Source organism: Ursus arctos, unplaced genomic scaffold (genome assembly GCF_023065955.2).
Source record: "Ursus arctos isolate Adak ecotype North America unplaced genomic scaffold, UrsArc2.0 scaffold_4, whole genome shotgun sequence".
NCBI classification, from domain to species: domain Eukaryota; kingdom Metazoa; phylum Chordata; class Mammalia; order Carnivora; family Ursidae; genus Ursus; species Ursus arctos.
Window position 1 is genome coordinate 81714277 of NW_026623056.1, and position 18162 is coordinate 81732438.

The 18162-nt window shown below is 45.2% G+C and overlaps 1 protein-coding gene across 3 annotated transcripts in view; it reads right to left on the reverse strand.

Moving 5' to 3' along the window:
• TIAM1 (TIAM Rac1 associated GEF 1) overlaps positions 1 to 18162 on the reverse strand; it is a 466206-nt gene that overhangs the window by 107767 nt on the left and 340277 nt on the right. For all 3 annotated transcript variants that reach the window (XM_057306891.1, XM_057306890.1, XM_048214774.2), the window contains 2 exons: positions 8660 to 9107; positions 3534 to 3706 (listed from right to left, as the gene is read on the reverse strand). In XM_057306891.1, the coding sequence (XP_057162874.1) occupies positions 3534 to 3706; positions 8660 to 9107 (621 nt within the window). The remainder of the gene's footprint in view (positions 1 to 3533; positions 3707 to 8659; positions 9108 to 18162) is intronic.

Sequence of the window (18162 nt, forward strand, 5' to 3'; positions counted from 1 at the left end):
TCTGTCATTCTGGAAACTGTTTGGCAGTATTTACTAAACATGAATGTGTACACTTATGCCATGAGACAGCAATACCAGTCCTAGGCATACACCAGTAGAAATGTGGACAAACATATCCTGAACACAGATATAAGAGTACTCTAGCAACATTGCTCCTGATCCCCCCCAAATAGGGATCAACCCAAATGCACCTATGGAGAGGTTGCTACACATCCCAGTTAGCCTGAATCTGTTGCAATTTATACCTGTTATCCTGGCATAATTGTTAATGGAGCTGGCATACCTCTCAAAACCATTAAGTCTCTAAAGTGTCCTAATGAGTTCATCAGTGGAATTGGAGGAGTAAGGACCTCAAAAAACTGCTCCTCTGTAAAATCAGTAACACTAGCAAAAATGGTCAAAATCAACTTTTTCAGAGCTCTGGCATTTAATTAGGTCTTGCAACAATCTTAGGTACTTCTATTGGAAAAAGTGATAGCTGAATCTAAGTAAGAATAGCAAGTTTTAAGGACATTTTAGCTTGCCTTATTTTCATTTTCATCTCCCTATCTCCACAATCATGTGAAAAACAGCAGTCTAGCTATCACTAAAGAGGGCAATGAGCTCCCACAAAACACCGTTCTCAGAGAACTGTCATTATTTGACCTGTCTGACAGTTCACAGGAAACCCCCACTCACAGGGTTTGTTGCTATCTGACCTCAGAACTCACTTGTGCAGGTAGTCTTTACTCCAAGGGGAGTTTGTGAAAAATAATGAGTAACAACTGTTTAATATCACAGCTGCCTGAGGCAGTGATGACAGTTGGGGCAAAAGAGGTAGCTGACCAAGAAATGTTTTAAACAGCTGGGGAATAAGATATTCATAAGCGATAGTTCTGGGAATCTGGGAATCATAGTTCTGGGAATCTAGAAAATCACAAACGTGCCTAGGACTGTGCACACATTCATAAAACCCTGAGAAAGCCCTGTGCTCACACTTCTGGCTGACCTTGGGTCTCTGTGCAAGCAGAGGTGAAGGCTCAGGCAGAGTTGTTAACTAGCTCCCTGAGTGTTGAAGACATGGAGATCCTTGGAAAAGACTGGAAGTCTAATTGGTTCCAGGCATTTTAGGAAATCTCCCCAATCATTAGCTGACTACTAAACTGAGCAGAGGCTTCAGTGGCTACACACGACAAAGAATAAATATTTTATAGATTTCAGCAAAGTCACTTAACAAATAAGCAACAGTGACAAGAATCAACACCAACAAACCCTGGGGGTGAGGGTGGGAGGATCTGGTTTCAAGAGTCACCACATTATATTCTTCAAAATGTAGTTTTCAACCAAGTAAGCATGAAATATGCAAAAACAACAAAGCATGCCCCATACACAAGAAGAGAAGCAGTCAACAGAAACTGTCCCTAAGGAAGTCCAGATGGTAGCTTGCTAGACAAAGACATTAAATCAACTATTTTGAATATATCCAAAGAACTAAAGGAAATCATGTCTAAAGAAGTAAAGTATCAGAATGATATCTCACCAAATAGAAAATATCAATAGAAAAATGTAAAAAGTTTTTTTCAGAGAACCAAATACAAATTCTAGAGTTGAAATGTAGAATAACTGAAGTGAAAAATTTACCAGAGGGGCTGGACAACAGGTTTGAACTGGCAAAAAAAAGAATCCGTGAACTTGAAGTAGGTCAACTGAAATTATCCAGTCCATGAAACAGAACAAAAAAAGAATGAAGAGAGACGAACAGAGTCTCAGAGACTTGTGTCATCAAGTGCAGCTAACATAAAATAATGGAAGTCCCAGAAGGAGAAGAGAGAAATGGACAGGAGGACTATTTGAAGATATGATAGCTGAAAACTTTCCAAATGTGATTTAGACACACACATCCATACATCCAAGAAGCTCAATGAATTCCAGGCAGAATAAGAAAGAAATGAATACTTAGAGACATATCATAAACTATTTAAATACAAAGACAAAAAAATAGCAACACAGAAGCAACTCATCTAATGCATTGGTTTTTAATTTTAAATAGGCTCCATCCCCAACGTGGGGCTTGAACTCACGACACTGAGAGTAAAAGTCACAAGCTCTATGGACAGAGCCAGCCAGGTGCCCCAAGAAGCAACTCATCTATACAAGGGATCCTCCTAAGATTAAAAGTTGATTTCTCATCAGAATCCATGGAGGCCGGATGGCAGTACAATAATATTTTCAAAACATTACAATTAGACTGTTAATCAAGAATTCTATATCCAGCAAAATTATCCCTCAAAAATGAAGGAGAAATGAAGACATTCCCAGATTGACAAAAGTGTCCTGGCTTGGATGATAAAATACATATTCACCCTACCCAGCTAGTAGCCTGCATGTGTGTATATGGGTGGGAAGTGGCTTGTAGGGTGCTAGAAACTTCTGTCTCCTGACTGAGGCAGTGGTTATGTATTTACTCTGTGATACTTCATGGAGCAATACATTTATGTTTTGTACACTCTTCTTTATGTGTTTTATATCACTGATTTAAAGAAAGAAAAAACAGATGCTTTTTGCCTGTTCACAAACAAATGACCACTTTCTTACTTTAATTGCCTAAATGGAAAGAACTTAGGGGCCAAACCCAGAAACTCAGTGAAATCACCTATTACTCTTTTCCATGCCTCTGATCCAGCTCTGTCTTCTGCATGAAATATTTGCACTGTCCGTTTCACCCAATTCATCCCTACTCATCCTTTAACATTAACGGTCAGGCTCTCCTACCCTACAAAGATCTATCCATGTGTCTTTCTCCCACACCACATGTGAACAATTTTAAGAGTGGGAACTGTGTCAAAATCTTCTTGTTCTGAACAGCCCTGTGCAAAGCATGTAGGCAGCTTAGAGTAAAAGCTGGAGGAATTCATGCAACATGGCAACACATGAAGGAGGCTTTCCTAACATGATAGAAAGTTCTGGTAGAGTGCACCACAACCAACCAACCCCAAACAATTCCCTACAAAATTAAATGCTAACCCTGAAGTGATTAACAGGTTAGTATTTTTTAACACGATTAACATGCAAACTTCAAGAACACTGGGTACAAATTTCTGATAAGATGAGAAAGAGAAATTTTCTGGGTATAGCTAGTCATTTCTGGGATGTCATTATTTTACTTTATGAGTAATATTAGAAGAGAACATTATGGTAAAAAATTTTGACAGCTCAAATCATTTCTAAATTAAGGAATTCATCATCTCTTTCTAAGCTCTACACAAATGGTATTGAGACTACACTGACAAATCCTTCAACTCACAGCAAAGAGGGCAAGTTTCTCAAAGTCCACTCACGTCCTTCCCTGGGCTTCCCTTGGAACACTCTGGGTGAGTTGTTTCATTTCTGAATTCAATGTAAATGTGTATTTTGTCATTAACTGTTCTTGTTTCTACAATGAGCCAAAGATAAAACCCAGCACTAAAAGGAAAACAGGGTGGGTTACATAGGCAGGAGGGGAAGATATCTGGTTCAGAGGTTTGAAATGCCCTGAAAGGAAGTGCCCGACAAACCTGAAAGAGGAAGGCATCACCCAGGGAATTGCTGAGGCAGAAGACGAAGTCCTTCTTGGGGTGCTCGGGCACAGCCTGCACAATGCTGTTCTCCACCCAGACGGCGTGCTTAGGGATGCTGTTGTGGTCTATTCCAGACCTGCCGTCGCTCTCGTAGAAAAAGAGTGTGCACCCTGAGAAAACAAAACAGGAGTCTGCGTTGAATGTTCAGTGCTTGTACAACAAGAGCTCAGTGGTGGAAACTATTGTTTGTCACCTGTCACAAGGAGAGGGCTGGAAATTAAAGAGCGTGGAAACCTAGAGAGCAAAGAGAATAGGGTCTTGCTTATAGTGAAGTCTTGGATGGACTGAGAGAAAGGAAAAGATTCTTTTTTTTTTTTTTTTTTAAGATGTTATTTGTTTGAGAGAGAGAGAGAGCATGAGCAGGGGGAGGGGCAGAGCGAGAGGGAGAAGCAGATTCCCCGCTGAGCAGGGAGCCCGATGCAGGGCTCAGTCCCAGGACTCTGGGATCATGACCTGAGCTGAAGGCAGATGCTTAACCAAGTGAGCCACCCAGGCGCCCCAAAAGGCAAAGATTCTTAAATCACAGTTTCTCAACCCACACAAAACTCCCTCCATGCACGCCCTCAAGTTCTTTAAGACCCTCACTTTCTGTTGTAGGGTATTTCGTTACAGGCATATGGGGGTCTTACGGCTCCTTTGGCCAGTGGGGGCTAGAAACCCAGCTCCACAGGTCAGAACTGCGAGTTCCATGGTGTGAGGCCTGCCAGTCAGCAGGGACCACCGGGGTCCCTTCCCAATAGCTCACGGGATATACAACCAGACGACACCATTTATTGGGTTTCTTAGCTATCCCCTTTGGAGCAAACCATTTATAATACCAGCATTAGGTGTTTTAAGAATAAGGAAAGAAATGATAGGTTTTTTTGTCTCAAATATGTTCTACAAAATGTTCTTCTAGAAATAAACCATGTCCCTGTTCCTAGTGAAAGAAGAAATGGCATGGCACATGCCAGATGAAGGCCTGGGGGCTGCGGATCTGCAAGCCTGGTCCACACTTCATTGCACTATGAAACTAATGACAGTCACAGTAAAAACGTCTCAGAGATTTGTGGCAAGGTGGCTGCTTCACGAGACACCCTCCATCGTCGCCTAAATGCAAGGTTCACTGTAATACTAATTACTAGCTGAACGTTTACTGTCAACTAATCGAGACCAATTTCAGGGGAAGCCCGGGCCCAACTTCATGACTCTTTCTTAACTCAGTTCTCCACATCTTAACCACCCGCGAGGGCCACGCTTTACGTGAACAGCAAAGTCCTTGAAAGTACAATCTACTCAGCTACAATACGAGCTTTCATAAAGCAAATTGGCTTCTATGTGATTAGCAAAAGGTAGAACGATGGGGATCAATGGGAAAGTCCCATGAGTTCAAAGGCGGTGCTTCGCAGCCCGTCACATTTCACATCTGTAGGTTAACAGCTGCGGAATGCAAATCCCCAAACTCAGCTGAACGTCACGTCCACTCGCTTCCCAGTGTTTCCCTTGGCAGAGTTTCCCAAAAGCCTGGTGCTCCTGACCTTTATGGTTTCTTCCTCGTTGTCCTGGTCTCAATAATTCAGGCGTTTCAATTCTTTCTACCTATTCAAGTTATAGTTACTTTGTTCTTAAAAGCGAAGTCCCACATTTTCTACAGTATTTATTGTTAAAAAGTAAGATGTGAACTATGTGAGTATTTTTAGCAGGGCATTTAGTTATCGATCTATCTATCTCTCTATGTAGTGCTGGGCTACGCAGAAGTTGCATGCATATAATTTAATGACATACCTGTTAAGTAGTCTGCCCCAACCTTATTCTTCCCATAATCCCTGTTATTGTGAAGATCTCAGGTCTTTTCAGAAACACATATATCACACTGAAGAGTGTGTAACTATTTTCACTTCTTAAGCTAGCATAGATTCAGAGATAAATATAGGAAAGAAAATGGAAAGGGGGGGGGCGCCTGGGTGGCACAGCGGTTAAGCGTTTGCCTTCGGCTCAGGGCGTGATCCCGGCGTTATGGGATCGAGCCCCACATCAGGCTCCTCTGCTGTGAGCCTGCTTCTTCCTCTCCCACTCCCCTGCTTGTGTTCCCTCTCTCGCTGGCTGTCTCTATCTCTGTCGAATAAATAAATAAAATCTTAAAAAAAAAAAAAAAAAAGAAAGAAAATGGAAAGGGGATGCTATTTTCCTCCAAATCAGAGATTCCTGAAGTGAGGCAATTTTGCCCTCGAGGTCAAGGACATCTGGTGGTGTCTGGAGACACTAGGCGTGGGGGGAACGGGGGCAGGTGCCACTGGCATCCCGCAGATAGAGGCCAGGGATGCCGCTAACATCCTGCCACGTCCCGGACAGCATCCCCACAACAAAGAATTATCCAGAAAATGTCAATAGTGCCCCTGTTGAGAAACCCTGCTCTAATCTTTAGGGCTAACGACGCTAATGATTAGCACACTCGGACCAGAAAAGGAGCGACACAGCTGTACTGCAGGTTGAGGACAGAGACTGAAGCCTGCGGATAATGAAGAGGACACATCCACAGACCCAGGCATGTACAACTGTTGTGCATTTTGCAGTCTTCTCCGATTGCTGTTTTTATAATTTTGCAATGCTGGTTTACAATCACCCATGACAGGAGGTGCTTAAAATCGGCTTTTACTCTAATTTTCCACTTGTTTCGGTGTGAAGATCAACAGGCAGCAGCAAACCCAGGAAGCACGTGCCCCCTGAAAGCAGTCCATTCGCCTTCACCTTCCCCTGAAAGTCATCTGTATGCTCAGCGGCGGCCGAGAGAGACGCCCCAGAGATTAATTCTAAATGAAATTTAAAAAAAAATAATTATTCTGTCTAAAGTGGAAGAATCTTTGGAGAAATCTACCCCACAGCTCCCAGGTGTTTTGCTTTTTTATTTCTCGATATCCAAGGCGAAGAAAAAAACAGCAGCACGTTCTGCCTTTGAGTGGCAAGGACCAGCCCCGAGGAGGTCAAGATATAATGGGAACCCGTCAGGATTTGTTTCTTAACAAAGGGCTCAGTGGCTCTGTGTTCTGGGCCTCGATCCTGACAGACTGTGTCATCCAAATCTGGGTCACCAAGAACGTGCAGGCTCCGTCCTCTAACGGGCTCCCGAGCTGTTGCTCGAAGAGGTCACACCCTGCCTTCCAGTACCCTTTATTCTCTAAGGGCAGGGCAGCAACAAAACAATGCCCTCTTCCACGTCCCAAGTAAAAGATCATCACCTCATTATTGTTAGTCTATGACACTATCACTGGTGTCCTCAAATTTAGTGTGGGAACCACCTGGGAAGCTTGGTTAGCACACAAATTCAGGGCCTGTCATGGGCGGAGTTACAGTGCCCCAAATTCCTATAATAAAGTCCTAACCCGGTACCTCAGAATGTGACTGTACTTGGAGTTAGGATCTCTACAAAGGTAATTACAGTAAATTGAGGCCATAGTAGTCGGCCCTAATCCAATCTGACTGCTATCCTTCTAAGAAGGGGGAATCTGGACACAGGCAGAAGGGGAAGGCCACGGGAAGATAGTGGAAGAAGACAGCCATCTAGAAGCCAAGGAGACAGGTGTCACACCAACCCCACTCCCACCTGGATCTCTTCCAGCTTCCAGAACTGTGAGAAGATAAATTTCTTTGGTTAAGCCATTCAGTCTGTGGTACTTGGTTATAACGGTCCTGATACAGGGCAGAGGGATATGCCTTCATATTTCTGCAAGAATATGGGCCTGGTGGTGAGCTACCTTGATCACAGGGCCTGGATCTGGGAATAGCAGAGCAAGGAGACAGAAAGAACCTGGGACCTGGATGACTCATAGGAAGCAGTCGCCACAACAACTTCAGATGGTCTACGACGGGAGGGAAATCAGTTCTATCTCGCTTAACGCATCGTCAGCGTGGGTCTCTGTGACGTGCAGTGAAACATACGGTCTAATTAACCAGCTCCCTTCCAGTCTCACTGAAGTACTGAAGCATCAGTTGGAACTAGTAAGAATGGGAACAACCCTACCTTGCTTGTCCTGCAGGGGTTGGCCTGCGCCTCACTGTGCAGACTCTAGGGTATTCTGCGCCCCGAGGATTGGAAGCTCTCACACCAACCACAGTTAGTGAGATTGAGTATCAAATGGTCTAGAGTGTACACCACACCTGGAAAGCCCAGACTTCCTCCTGTGCTTGTCCTTCACGCTTGTCAACCCTCGAACCCGTCCTGCCATATCCTAACCCTGTTTCAAATGTGGCTTCGGACAGAAGGTCTAAGTGGGCGCCAAGTATTCTTTTTAAGACACAGAGCTCACAAATGTGTTACGACTTTTATACGACCGAGACATATGCAGACATATACACATACTTCAAGAGTCTAAAATGACAATGAACAGCAACATATAAAAATATTACGCTTTTAATGAAAAGGCAGTGATCTCCCCACGTGTATGTATCTGTACACACACACACTCATACAAAGTGTGACCGTAAAACAATGACTTTTTCACAAACCTATGATGGCTCACTCTATTAAGCACTAGGCTGAACCTTATGAAATTAGTGATAGTCTATCATTTTTGACCTAAAGAAATGGTCATTTCCTAGGATTCCAATGAATAAGTTTGCCTCTGAAACAGTCATTTGAGGAGGTATTTCACTAACTTGATTGATTAAAAAAATTTTTTTCTTTTGCACCATGTCCCTCAAAACTGTCATCAGAAGCAGCTGTATATACAAGGAAACTCGGTGTGCGACACTCCTCTAGCTTAACTGTGAAAAAGTAAAGAAAACAAAACAGCGCTGGTGGGGATGGGGAAGCGAGGGGTTACTGAATCATCAAGGAGCAGAAAGTTTCAGTTCAGAGAGATGACTACGTTCTGGAGATCTGCTCTACAGTCCACGACAGGGTCACGGACACCCAAAAATTTAAGAAGGGAGATCTCATTCTAAGTATTCTTATCACAATAAAACACAATTCGTTAAAAGTGGTATAAAATACAAACCCCACGTCATCACAAAACAGCCGGTGCGCGCAGGTGCACCACGGCGCAAGGTGCGTCCCGCACCGGGGGAGGGGCGCTCCCTCGCCTTACCTTTCAAGGACACCCAGTAGTGCTTCCACTTCCGCCGGGTGGCCGACTCCACCTTCTTGTTCTTCTTGTGCACCAGGAAGTTCTTGACGGCCAGCGCCCCGGCCTTGCGCACCGTGCCCTGCGCTGCCGTGAGCAGGATGTCGGACTGGCCGGGGGAGCTCAGGGTGCCGCTGCTCTGCTCGTCGCTGTGCGCCGAGCCCGCCTCCTCCAGGCTCTCGCTGTTGGTGGTGCTCATCTCCAGCTCCCGACGGAAATTCTCGTACACCCCCTGGCGGGCCGCATCCCCGGTGGAGCTGCTGCCGCTGTCGCTGCCCACGAAGGCGCGGCCGGTGGGGGGCGAGTAGCTGGAGTTGGTGGCATTGGATCGCCTGGACAGGAGGTCCGTGTCGGTGGTGGCCCCTTCGATCCCACTGTCCGCAAACTCACTGCCCTCGCCGGCATTAACATCCTTGGGCGCAGAAAGGGAAAAAAGCAAGTCATGCATCGCGCAGAGAAGTCAGCCGGGGACTGTGTGGCCGGGAGAGCTGCAGGGGACCCTCAGGGCACTGCAGCTCCCGACCTGTCCCGGACCAATTCCTCCTCAACCCCCGGGCTCGCACAAACCCAACTTGCCCGCAGAGCGGCTCGGGGAAAGCCACCAAGCCGTCCTGGCATGAATGCGAACGATCTGGAACGTTCAAGAAATACATATTAAAAAACAAGGAACGCTTCCAAGAGCTTATCACTTATCTGACTTAGATAATTACCTAGCTGGCAAATCAGCTATAGATTCTCCCACGGCCATGCTGAGAAAGCTCAGCACCCTTACCCTCATCAGCCTGCCCAAAACTCCAGGAAATTCTGCAGGCTGATTAGCTGTTGCAGAGGTAGGGGGTTACAATGGATACAAGGTCTTTGCAGCTAATACCCTTTTTTCTGTTTTCTAACGTGGAGACTAAAAAGATAAACTAGTGCACTGCCTCACCCACTCACCCAGCAAGGACCCATGTCCCACGAATAGGCAGGAGTCCTCATGCTGTAATCGGCTTCATTTCTTGAAAACAAGCAGCCTCTCACTCTGCATTGAGCTAAATAAGTCTGTGGGGCCCACAGCTCCAAGGCAGGCTCTCCAATTACCTTGCCCTTTCAAAGCCGGGATGCTAGGAGCCCGAAGCAAGCTACTCACTGCCCCTGGGCCAAGTGACAGCTTAGGGCAACCGCCAACACGCGGGGTATCAATTCCCAGTTTAAAAACATTTGGAAGTTCCAAAGCACTGTCCCTGTTCTCAAGTTGAACATTTCCGGGACACAGACAGGTCTGTTCTTAAATCAGAAGCTTAATTGCTCTAAAGTGCTACAGGCATATCCATAAACAATAATTAAATAATGGTAGTAATCAAGGAGGGATAATGACAGCAATATTGGAGAGGACAGTGCAACGGTCTCATGGATAAGAAATTAGACTGGTTTTTCTCAAAGGAAGAGAACAGGAACACGGGTCTGACACAAAAGAGATGGCCAAGTAATACAGGGTTTGAGGATTTAACCACTTTTTGAGCCTTCAGTCTCATAAGCATCCAATTATGGTTCGAAAATATAAAAACAGACTATTCTGAGTTGGCATAAAAATGAATGCTTTGGGTTCAAATATTTGTTGAGAGGCAATGGGGCAGAATGAACCAGGCCAGGAACGGACGCGGTCCTGCACGAGACCCGGACAGGTGCCGTGCCCCCGTATCTCTAAGCACTTCACTTGGTCAATTCTAAGTGAGGGCCTCAAACTTCACTTCACCTTCGTCATGAAGAGACACTAAGTGAACGGCTAAAAGATGGGCACAGACATGACAAGCAAGAGGAGACACAGAAAGACAAATGCTGCATGATTTACTTTTATGTGGAATGCAAAAATGTTGAATTCACAGAACAGAGAGTGGAACAGTGGCTGCCAGGGGTGGAGGGGTGGGGGAAATGGGGAGATGGTGGTCAAAGGGTACCAGCTTTCAGTTATAAAGTTGATAACATCTAGGGGTGCCTGGGTGGCTCAGTCAGTTAAGCGTCTGACGTTGGCTAGGTCATGATCTCAGGGTCCTGGGATCGAGCCCAGCATCAGGCTCCCTGATCAGTGGGGACTCGGCTTCTACCTCTCACCCCACTCATGCTCTCGCTCTCTCTTAGATAAATAAATAAAATCTTTATTAAAAAAGTTAGTAAGTTCTAGGGATCTAATGTGCAGCATGGTGGATATAGTTAATACTGCATTATACACTTGAAATTTGCTAAGGGAATAGATCTTAAGTGTTTTCACCACACACATACAAAAAGGTAATTATGTGAGGCGATGGATGTGTTAATTAACTTGATTGTGGTAATCATTTCACAATGTATACATATATTAAATCATTACATTGTGCACCTTCAAAAAGAAAAAAAACCAACAACAAAGAGAACTGTATGTAAAGGGAGGAAAATGAACAATTTTACAGTGGCTGGCTCTGGCCAATACAACCTCAGCCAGGTGTCCAAGGTTAACTGAGAGCCCTCTCTACTATCTAAAACTATTCTTTAAAAAAGAAAAAAAAGAAAAAACAAGGAGGACAGCAGGAAGTGGTTAAGATAGCTTTGGAGGACCAACTGCATTTCCAATGGAGTTCAGACCCCTGGGATTTCGAGGGGCTTAAAGAAACTGTGGGCACTGCTCAGGGGCATACCCCTCTCACTGCTAGTCCCATCACTTTGCTGTCATGACCCACCAGGGTCATGAAGGACCCAGATCCAGTGGGTAAAAATTCTCTATACAAACAGAAAAACACAGTTAAGAACTCCCATTTCTCCCAGCAGGGACAGTGACCATGTCAGTAAGACAATAAAGAAATTTGCCATGACTGATGATTCAAGATAACTGTGAGTTGTGGGAGATGAGGAGTTTGTAAATTTCCCAAACATCTGGATTCATTTTCATGTGTCTCAGTCTTTCCCGGGAAGAAATGAAGGCATCAGTTAAAAGCTCCCCTCTAAAATGCAGAGGTGAGAAGCGTCTCTGTAAGACAGGGAGAGATAAGCTATGCTGGTAACTTCCCTGGTCCGTAAGAGAAAGACAAGGGAGAGAATGCACACAAGGTATCTTGTAATTCCTAGAGCTCTAGAATGGGAAGGAACCTTGCAAAGCCATCCCCTTGATGAATGGATGAGGACGCTGGGGCTCAGAAAGTCACAAGCCTGGCTGGTGGCCCACTGGAGTCAGAAACCACATTTCCAGCTACCTTTTCCACTATAATATGGCAGCCCCACTGCTCAGTGGCAAGTAGCACCTGGCCACGTTGTGTCTACATAGTCAACTCCATGCCTTACCCTTTTTTGTCAACAAGGCCCTTTCCAGGTTTTCCCAGCAAAAGCTAGGGGACTATCTATTTGCCTTGACTTGCCAGGCAAAGAGCTCAAATCTCCCAGTGGGGATAAGGGGAAGGAGAAGATGAAAGAGGAGGGAAACAGGCAGAGACGAGACAGGCCAAACCCTCAAGAGCATGTGTCTTAACAGTCTCTGACTTTCCCACAAACCATTTACCCCTTTACAAAATACCCTGGGGCCTCTAGAAACTAGACACTCACCTCTCTGCCAGACCTGAACATCTGCTCATGCCCACCGATGCTGTAGTCCTGCAGTGGCCCAGGCTCTGTGTGCTCAGCTCTGGGATGGCCACTGACCTGAGCGAAGAAGTGCTTGCCCCAGGTAAGAGGCCTGCTGGCCCTAGCTGAGCTTGCACACCCCTCGTGTAACCGCTGGGGAATGCTCGGGATCCAAGCCGACTCCACCTTGTTTCCACAAGTGGCTGAGCAGGCTCGGTGGTACACGTCCCGCACTGATATGTGACCCAGCCTGTTGGAAAACATGCGGGTTGCCCAGCCCCAGCCCTGATTTGGTCAAGAAGCTTGGGATGTCCCAAATACCCAAAGGCCCAGACTCTCGCATCACGGGAAATGAGGACTACCTAACCAGAGGCACTATTCAGCACCGGAATGGTCAGTGAGAGGCTCCCGTGTACCAGCAACCTCCAACTTTACTGGGGGAAAGAATCATCTGTAGAACTGTACTACCCAAATGCCTAAGTGCCACACGAGAAATACCAGTTCATAGGGTCTCAGAATCTCTGGTACAAACCCAAGCCGGATACTCTGACATAGAGGCTCTGGGTTCCCACTTCAGTTTTTTTTTTTTTCATTCCAGTTAGTTAACATACAGTATTGTATTAGTTTCAAGTTCACACTTTGAAAAACACCAGGCATCCATCCCTCTAAGGCTGCATCCCAAATGCCTGTCACTCTCAGATGCCAGGATGCCTATCACTGCAATGCCCCTAAAAGCTCAGAAGAAAGGTGGCACCACTGTCACGCAAATGTTCCTGGTGGTCATCTTGCCACAGGCTCCTCCTCTTCCCTACCTCACTCTCAAGGACATTTGGCGCCTGAGAAAACAGGTTCTCCCCATACTTAGAAGCCCCTGAGAACTTCCCCCACTCTTCCCAGCAGCAAGGAATCTAAAAACCAACCCTAGGGAAGAATCTCATGGGAGCCTCAGCAGTGTTTGTAGCAAATGCAAGGTATGTTCCTTCATACTGAGTGAGGTATCGTAGCATTGATAGGTCCTAGTAATTAATCAAATACTGAGTTCTAATTCGGAAGTCAAAGGAGATCAACGGAAATGGTAAGACCCTAGCTACACAGAGAAGTGACTCCCAACATGACGCACGATCCAGTTAGAGATTTCCTGGAAATTACTCAAAATACACTGTCCGTGTTAGAAACACTCCACTGAAGAGGCTTCCGATTATACACAACATGCATGGGGTATAGAGGCTCTTAAAGCCTGGTCTCCCCGGACACATCCTCCCAAGCCAGATTTTTGGAGCACTCACCAGTTTCCACGGCAGTTTCCCAGCATGAACGTACGTACTGTCCTGCTGGATGTACAAGTGGCCACAGCTGTAGCCCAAAGCATGCCACAGCTGCTAGGCAAGAGTGATCGCAGTCCTCAGAGCTGGACCACAAATGCTGACATGAACTCCGGTATGAAGCTGGAGAAGGCAGGCGGCAAATTTAAAGCCCATACTCTGGTCACCCAGCATGAATGTGGACTAACGATACATTGTGGCAAGGCTCCGGGTGTTTCCTGGGCAACTTACAAATACTCTGAGGGCCAGGTCTTCTGTGTTAATGACAGGTGAACACAGTTTTCAAAAGGTAATTAGCCACGAAGTTCAAGGGCCCTGGGGCAATTCAAGGACAGTAAGATCAATCAGCCATTTGTAGTTATAAGTCAAATGCAATTAGAAACTATTTCGTTGGTTACTTTGTTTAATTTCCCTGATGAATCCAGCTTTGCTTTTATATACCTATATAGAGAAGTGAAATATAGAGAGTTCACTGACTTTCAGTGGGCTGAGGAAATTTCGACCTGCAGAAGCTTTGAATTAGAACAATTTTTGCCTTGTTAAATTCTAAAATACTCCTCCCCTGGTTTATCATCTTCTTATCCCCAGAACTGTTAAGTACCCCCTCCCACACACATGCACATGCATGAATACGGTCTTTGGTACCCAGTGTTCTCTCCTTGGTATACTTGATATATACTCTTAGGATACTCTCCCTTGGTAATCTCAGTATGGTCAATACCAATCCTAGGTAAGTTACTTTGAACCGCTCTGTGCCTCAGTTTCCCCACTGTAAAACAACAGTTATCTATGCTTTCGAACACTCTGTAAGATGCTGTGAAACTGAGTTAACCCAAAAAGGTTTCTAGAACTGTGACCAGCACACAGTACCTGCTCAAAAGCATTAACTACGATTATTGTCATTTCCACCTTCAGCCTTATTTTCATCTTGGCCCAGGGAGAGAAGGCACTGCCTGACCGCACTCGCTAGGGCCACTAACATGGAAGGCTGCTGCAGAGGAAACTGGGGAAAACAGGCTGACCAAGACTGGTATGAGCTAGTGAAGTTCCTTTTAAGTATTTTCACATTCACAAAACATCATAACCTACGAAATGGTGATGTTTTTTTTCTTTTTTTAAAGATTTTTATTTATTTATTTGACAGAGCACAAGCAGAGGGAGTGGCGGGCAGAGGGAGAAGGAGCGGGAGATGGAGAAGCAGGCTCCCCACTGAGAAGGAGCCTGATGCAGGGCTTGATCTCAGGACCCTGAGATCATGACCCAGCCAAAGGCAGATGCTTAACTGCCTGAGCCACCCAGGCGCCCCAAAGCGGTGATGTTTTCTACATCAGTAGTTGATTAATAACTACTGGGCACTGTCACTAATAATTGCCATTCCTGACTTGCTAGAAATATTGCAGTTACTTTTTCATCATTGTAAAGCTTTTTTTTTTCTCTCTCTCTCTCCCCAAATGTCCAGTGCCTTTTTGCATTTCAAATTCTGAAGTTTGTAAATTCTCCCCAGTGGGTCTCCCACTATCAGCCCCCTTGTACATGTCCCAACTCCATTTGAGGCATTTCTAAAACCCGGCTCCATTTCCCCCTTCTTCCTGTCCCAAGACAAAATTTCCATGCCTTTTTATGTTTTCAACACATTCTCCCTCCTTCTCTAATGATCCCCAATGGGAGTGACTCAAAATTTCTCTCGACCCCAAGTTCTTACCATTGCTAAAAAGGGAGTCAGAAGTAAGTTGGCAGATGCTTGAAATGTTGCTTCAGGTAACTCCAGACTGGGGACTGCCAACATCTAAGTTAATGAATCATCTTCTCTCTATTCATCTGTTTTTCTAGGTAGCTGCCTCGAACCTTGTAGTCATCCTTCCCCTCCTCACTACCCACGATGTAGCTATCACATTGTCCCGAGGGTTCTTGTCTTCCTTTCTCAGAGCCACGCCTGTGGTTCAGCAACAAGCTCTCTTTCCTCGTCCTTCCTCAACGCACCCTGCACACTGCTCTTAGGCAGACCTCCCAGGAGCCATGCATCTGCCTTGCAAAGCCCCCTGCAGAGGTCCAGCCTTCACACTGGAGCACTGGATCGACCTACCAGTCAGTGCAATGGGAGTGCATACTCTCAACCATCCTTGCTTCCAGGAGTATATTTGTCCTTTAGGGCTCAGCTCACGTCCGTCCTTTACACGGCTTAAAGACTTCTTTCCCTCCTCTGATTGCCAGGCCAGCTTCTCTGCAGCATTTTGTTCCCCCGCCCCGACTCTGGTCCAGGCGTACTGGCCTCTTTGCTTTGCCTCAAACACACAGGGCACACTCCCACCTTCCAAATCAATGGCCGACTCCCAAGTCTGCCTTCTCAAGGGGGCCAGGTCTGATGACCCTATCTCGAATTGCCTCCGGCATCCCCCATTGCCTTATCTGCCTTGCCCTGCTCTTTTTTTCCCATAGCATGTCAAGTGCTTATTATGCTAATTATTTTCTGCATACACACTCCCATTTCACCCCAAACAAGCTCCCCGAGCTCAGGGATCTTTTCCTGTCGACACATCCCAAAGCACTATGAACAGAGTCTGGTGTGGAATAGGCAAGACGCTTCAGAAAAATAAAACCACCTTTTTGCAGGACACCTGGGTGGCTGCATCAGTTAAGGGTCTGCCTTTGGCTCAGGTCATGCCAGGGTCCTGGAATGGAGCCCCGAGTCTGGCTCCCTGCTCTCCCTCTCCCACTGCCCCTCCCCCACTCGTGTGTGTGTGTGTGTGTGTGTGTGTGTGTGTGTGTGTGTGTCAAATGAATAAATAAAATCTAAATAAATTAATTAATTAATTAATTAAACCCACCTTTGGGTGAATGAACTGCTGTTCATTGTCCACCATAACTTCAAAACAAGGAGAACAGTTTCTCACGGATTACATTTTAGTTTGATTTAAAGGTTTACTCATTTCCGGGTCCAGCTCACACTCAACTACGGTTGAGCTTACAAATGAGTCCTAACTGTCAGCCGAACTTTGCAATCTTCAAGCAATCCACTTTCATTATGTCGTTTATGGATATAACCGGAGTTAATTTAAATCATTTTCTTTAACTTTTTTAAAAGGAGAAAAAGTAAGAAAGACATGATGGGCTGTCCGATGGGCCATATTAGATTATCTGTCAACAGTCGTCCAAAACACACTGGATCCATATGACGATGAAAAGCCTGTCGGCTGTTTCCTAAGTTCTACCTGGGGCTCCACGGAGGCCCTCTTACGCCTTCATAGCAGGCTGGCTGGAAGGGCTCTAAGTTCCTAATTCCAGCCCTTATTCCTCCTCAGCGATGCTAGGAAACCAGCATTTTCATCAAGGCACACAGATGTTCCCCTCTTCAAGCACTAAATTAAAAATGTGAATTTCAAAGGCCTAAACTTCCCCCGCCTATATTAGCATAAATGGGCAGCTCAGAGTGTAGACCAAGGAACCTTAGATACTTCCAGGGGGGCCTCAGGCCCTCCCTTTTCCAACTACCTGAATGAGGCCACATTTTCCCCTAGAGTCCAACCAAAACAGCATTTCACAAGAGAGTGAATGCAGAAGCAGATAGGAGACTCTAGGGTCTCCTGTTTGCCAGAAATCATAGAGATTTGCAAAAATATAAAATAACACCTCTCCCCTCATTAATTTTTTAAATTTTAGAAAGTAAAAAAAATTAAATAAAAAGTTGTTTGTGTGAACATATAATGGGTTTATTGGTGCTATTTTAAAATGAATCAACAAGTGGTTTTTTGCTTTCCTGTTTTAATTCCTAGTGTGATAAATATTTATAGCTACATCCCATATATACAGAAGCCCTTTAGAGTCTGCCGTACTTTGTACAGGTATAAAGGGTCTGAAACTACCAACACAGACACCCCTCAACTACCTACTCACCCTCCCACTCCCCAAAAGAAGATCTTGGCAAAGAGGCAAATACTCCTGAAAATGGATGGGCTTGCTTTCAAAACAACTATCTCATTGCCTAACTTAGATGCCAGAAAAAGGAAGATCAATGGGAAAGAAAAAAAGAAGCATCAAACAGTCTCAAGAGAAGGGAAGGAAGAGAGGGCTTTTTTTAAAAAATAAATTTTATATGAAAATATGTTGTTTCATGAAGAATTAACCTGAGGGTATTAACCAGAAGCTTGTAGAAGGACTTTGGAGAACCCATGGAGCCCCTGAAATTGAATACAGAAGGGTGGTCCATGTGTTTATCTAAGAAAAGGGTCCAAATTTTCATCCAATTCTCAAAGGAGTCTGTGACCAAAGGTTAAGAATCTCTTGGATGCTGATGTCAGTTTTCAGCTCAGGGAACATACTTATCCCTGAGCCATTTAAGCTGAGTGTAAAGCAAAACAAAATTTTCAAACTCAGCGCAATTTTGCTAGGAACTCAAGATCATCTTCCGACAATGCTGAACCCCCTCGTTGCTGGAACCATGGGGCCCATGACTTGCCTTTCCAAACAAGAAAACAAGGTTTCCTTCTAAAGCTGCCGCGGACCCCCTCTCTCAGGGACCACTGTGTCGGCCTATGGTGGTGGACATTCCTACGTTCTTTTCAGCCAATCACCCTTTTCTGC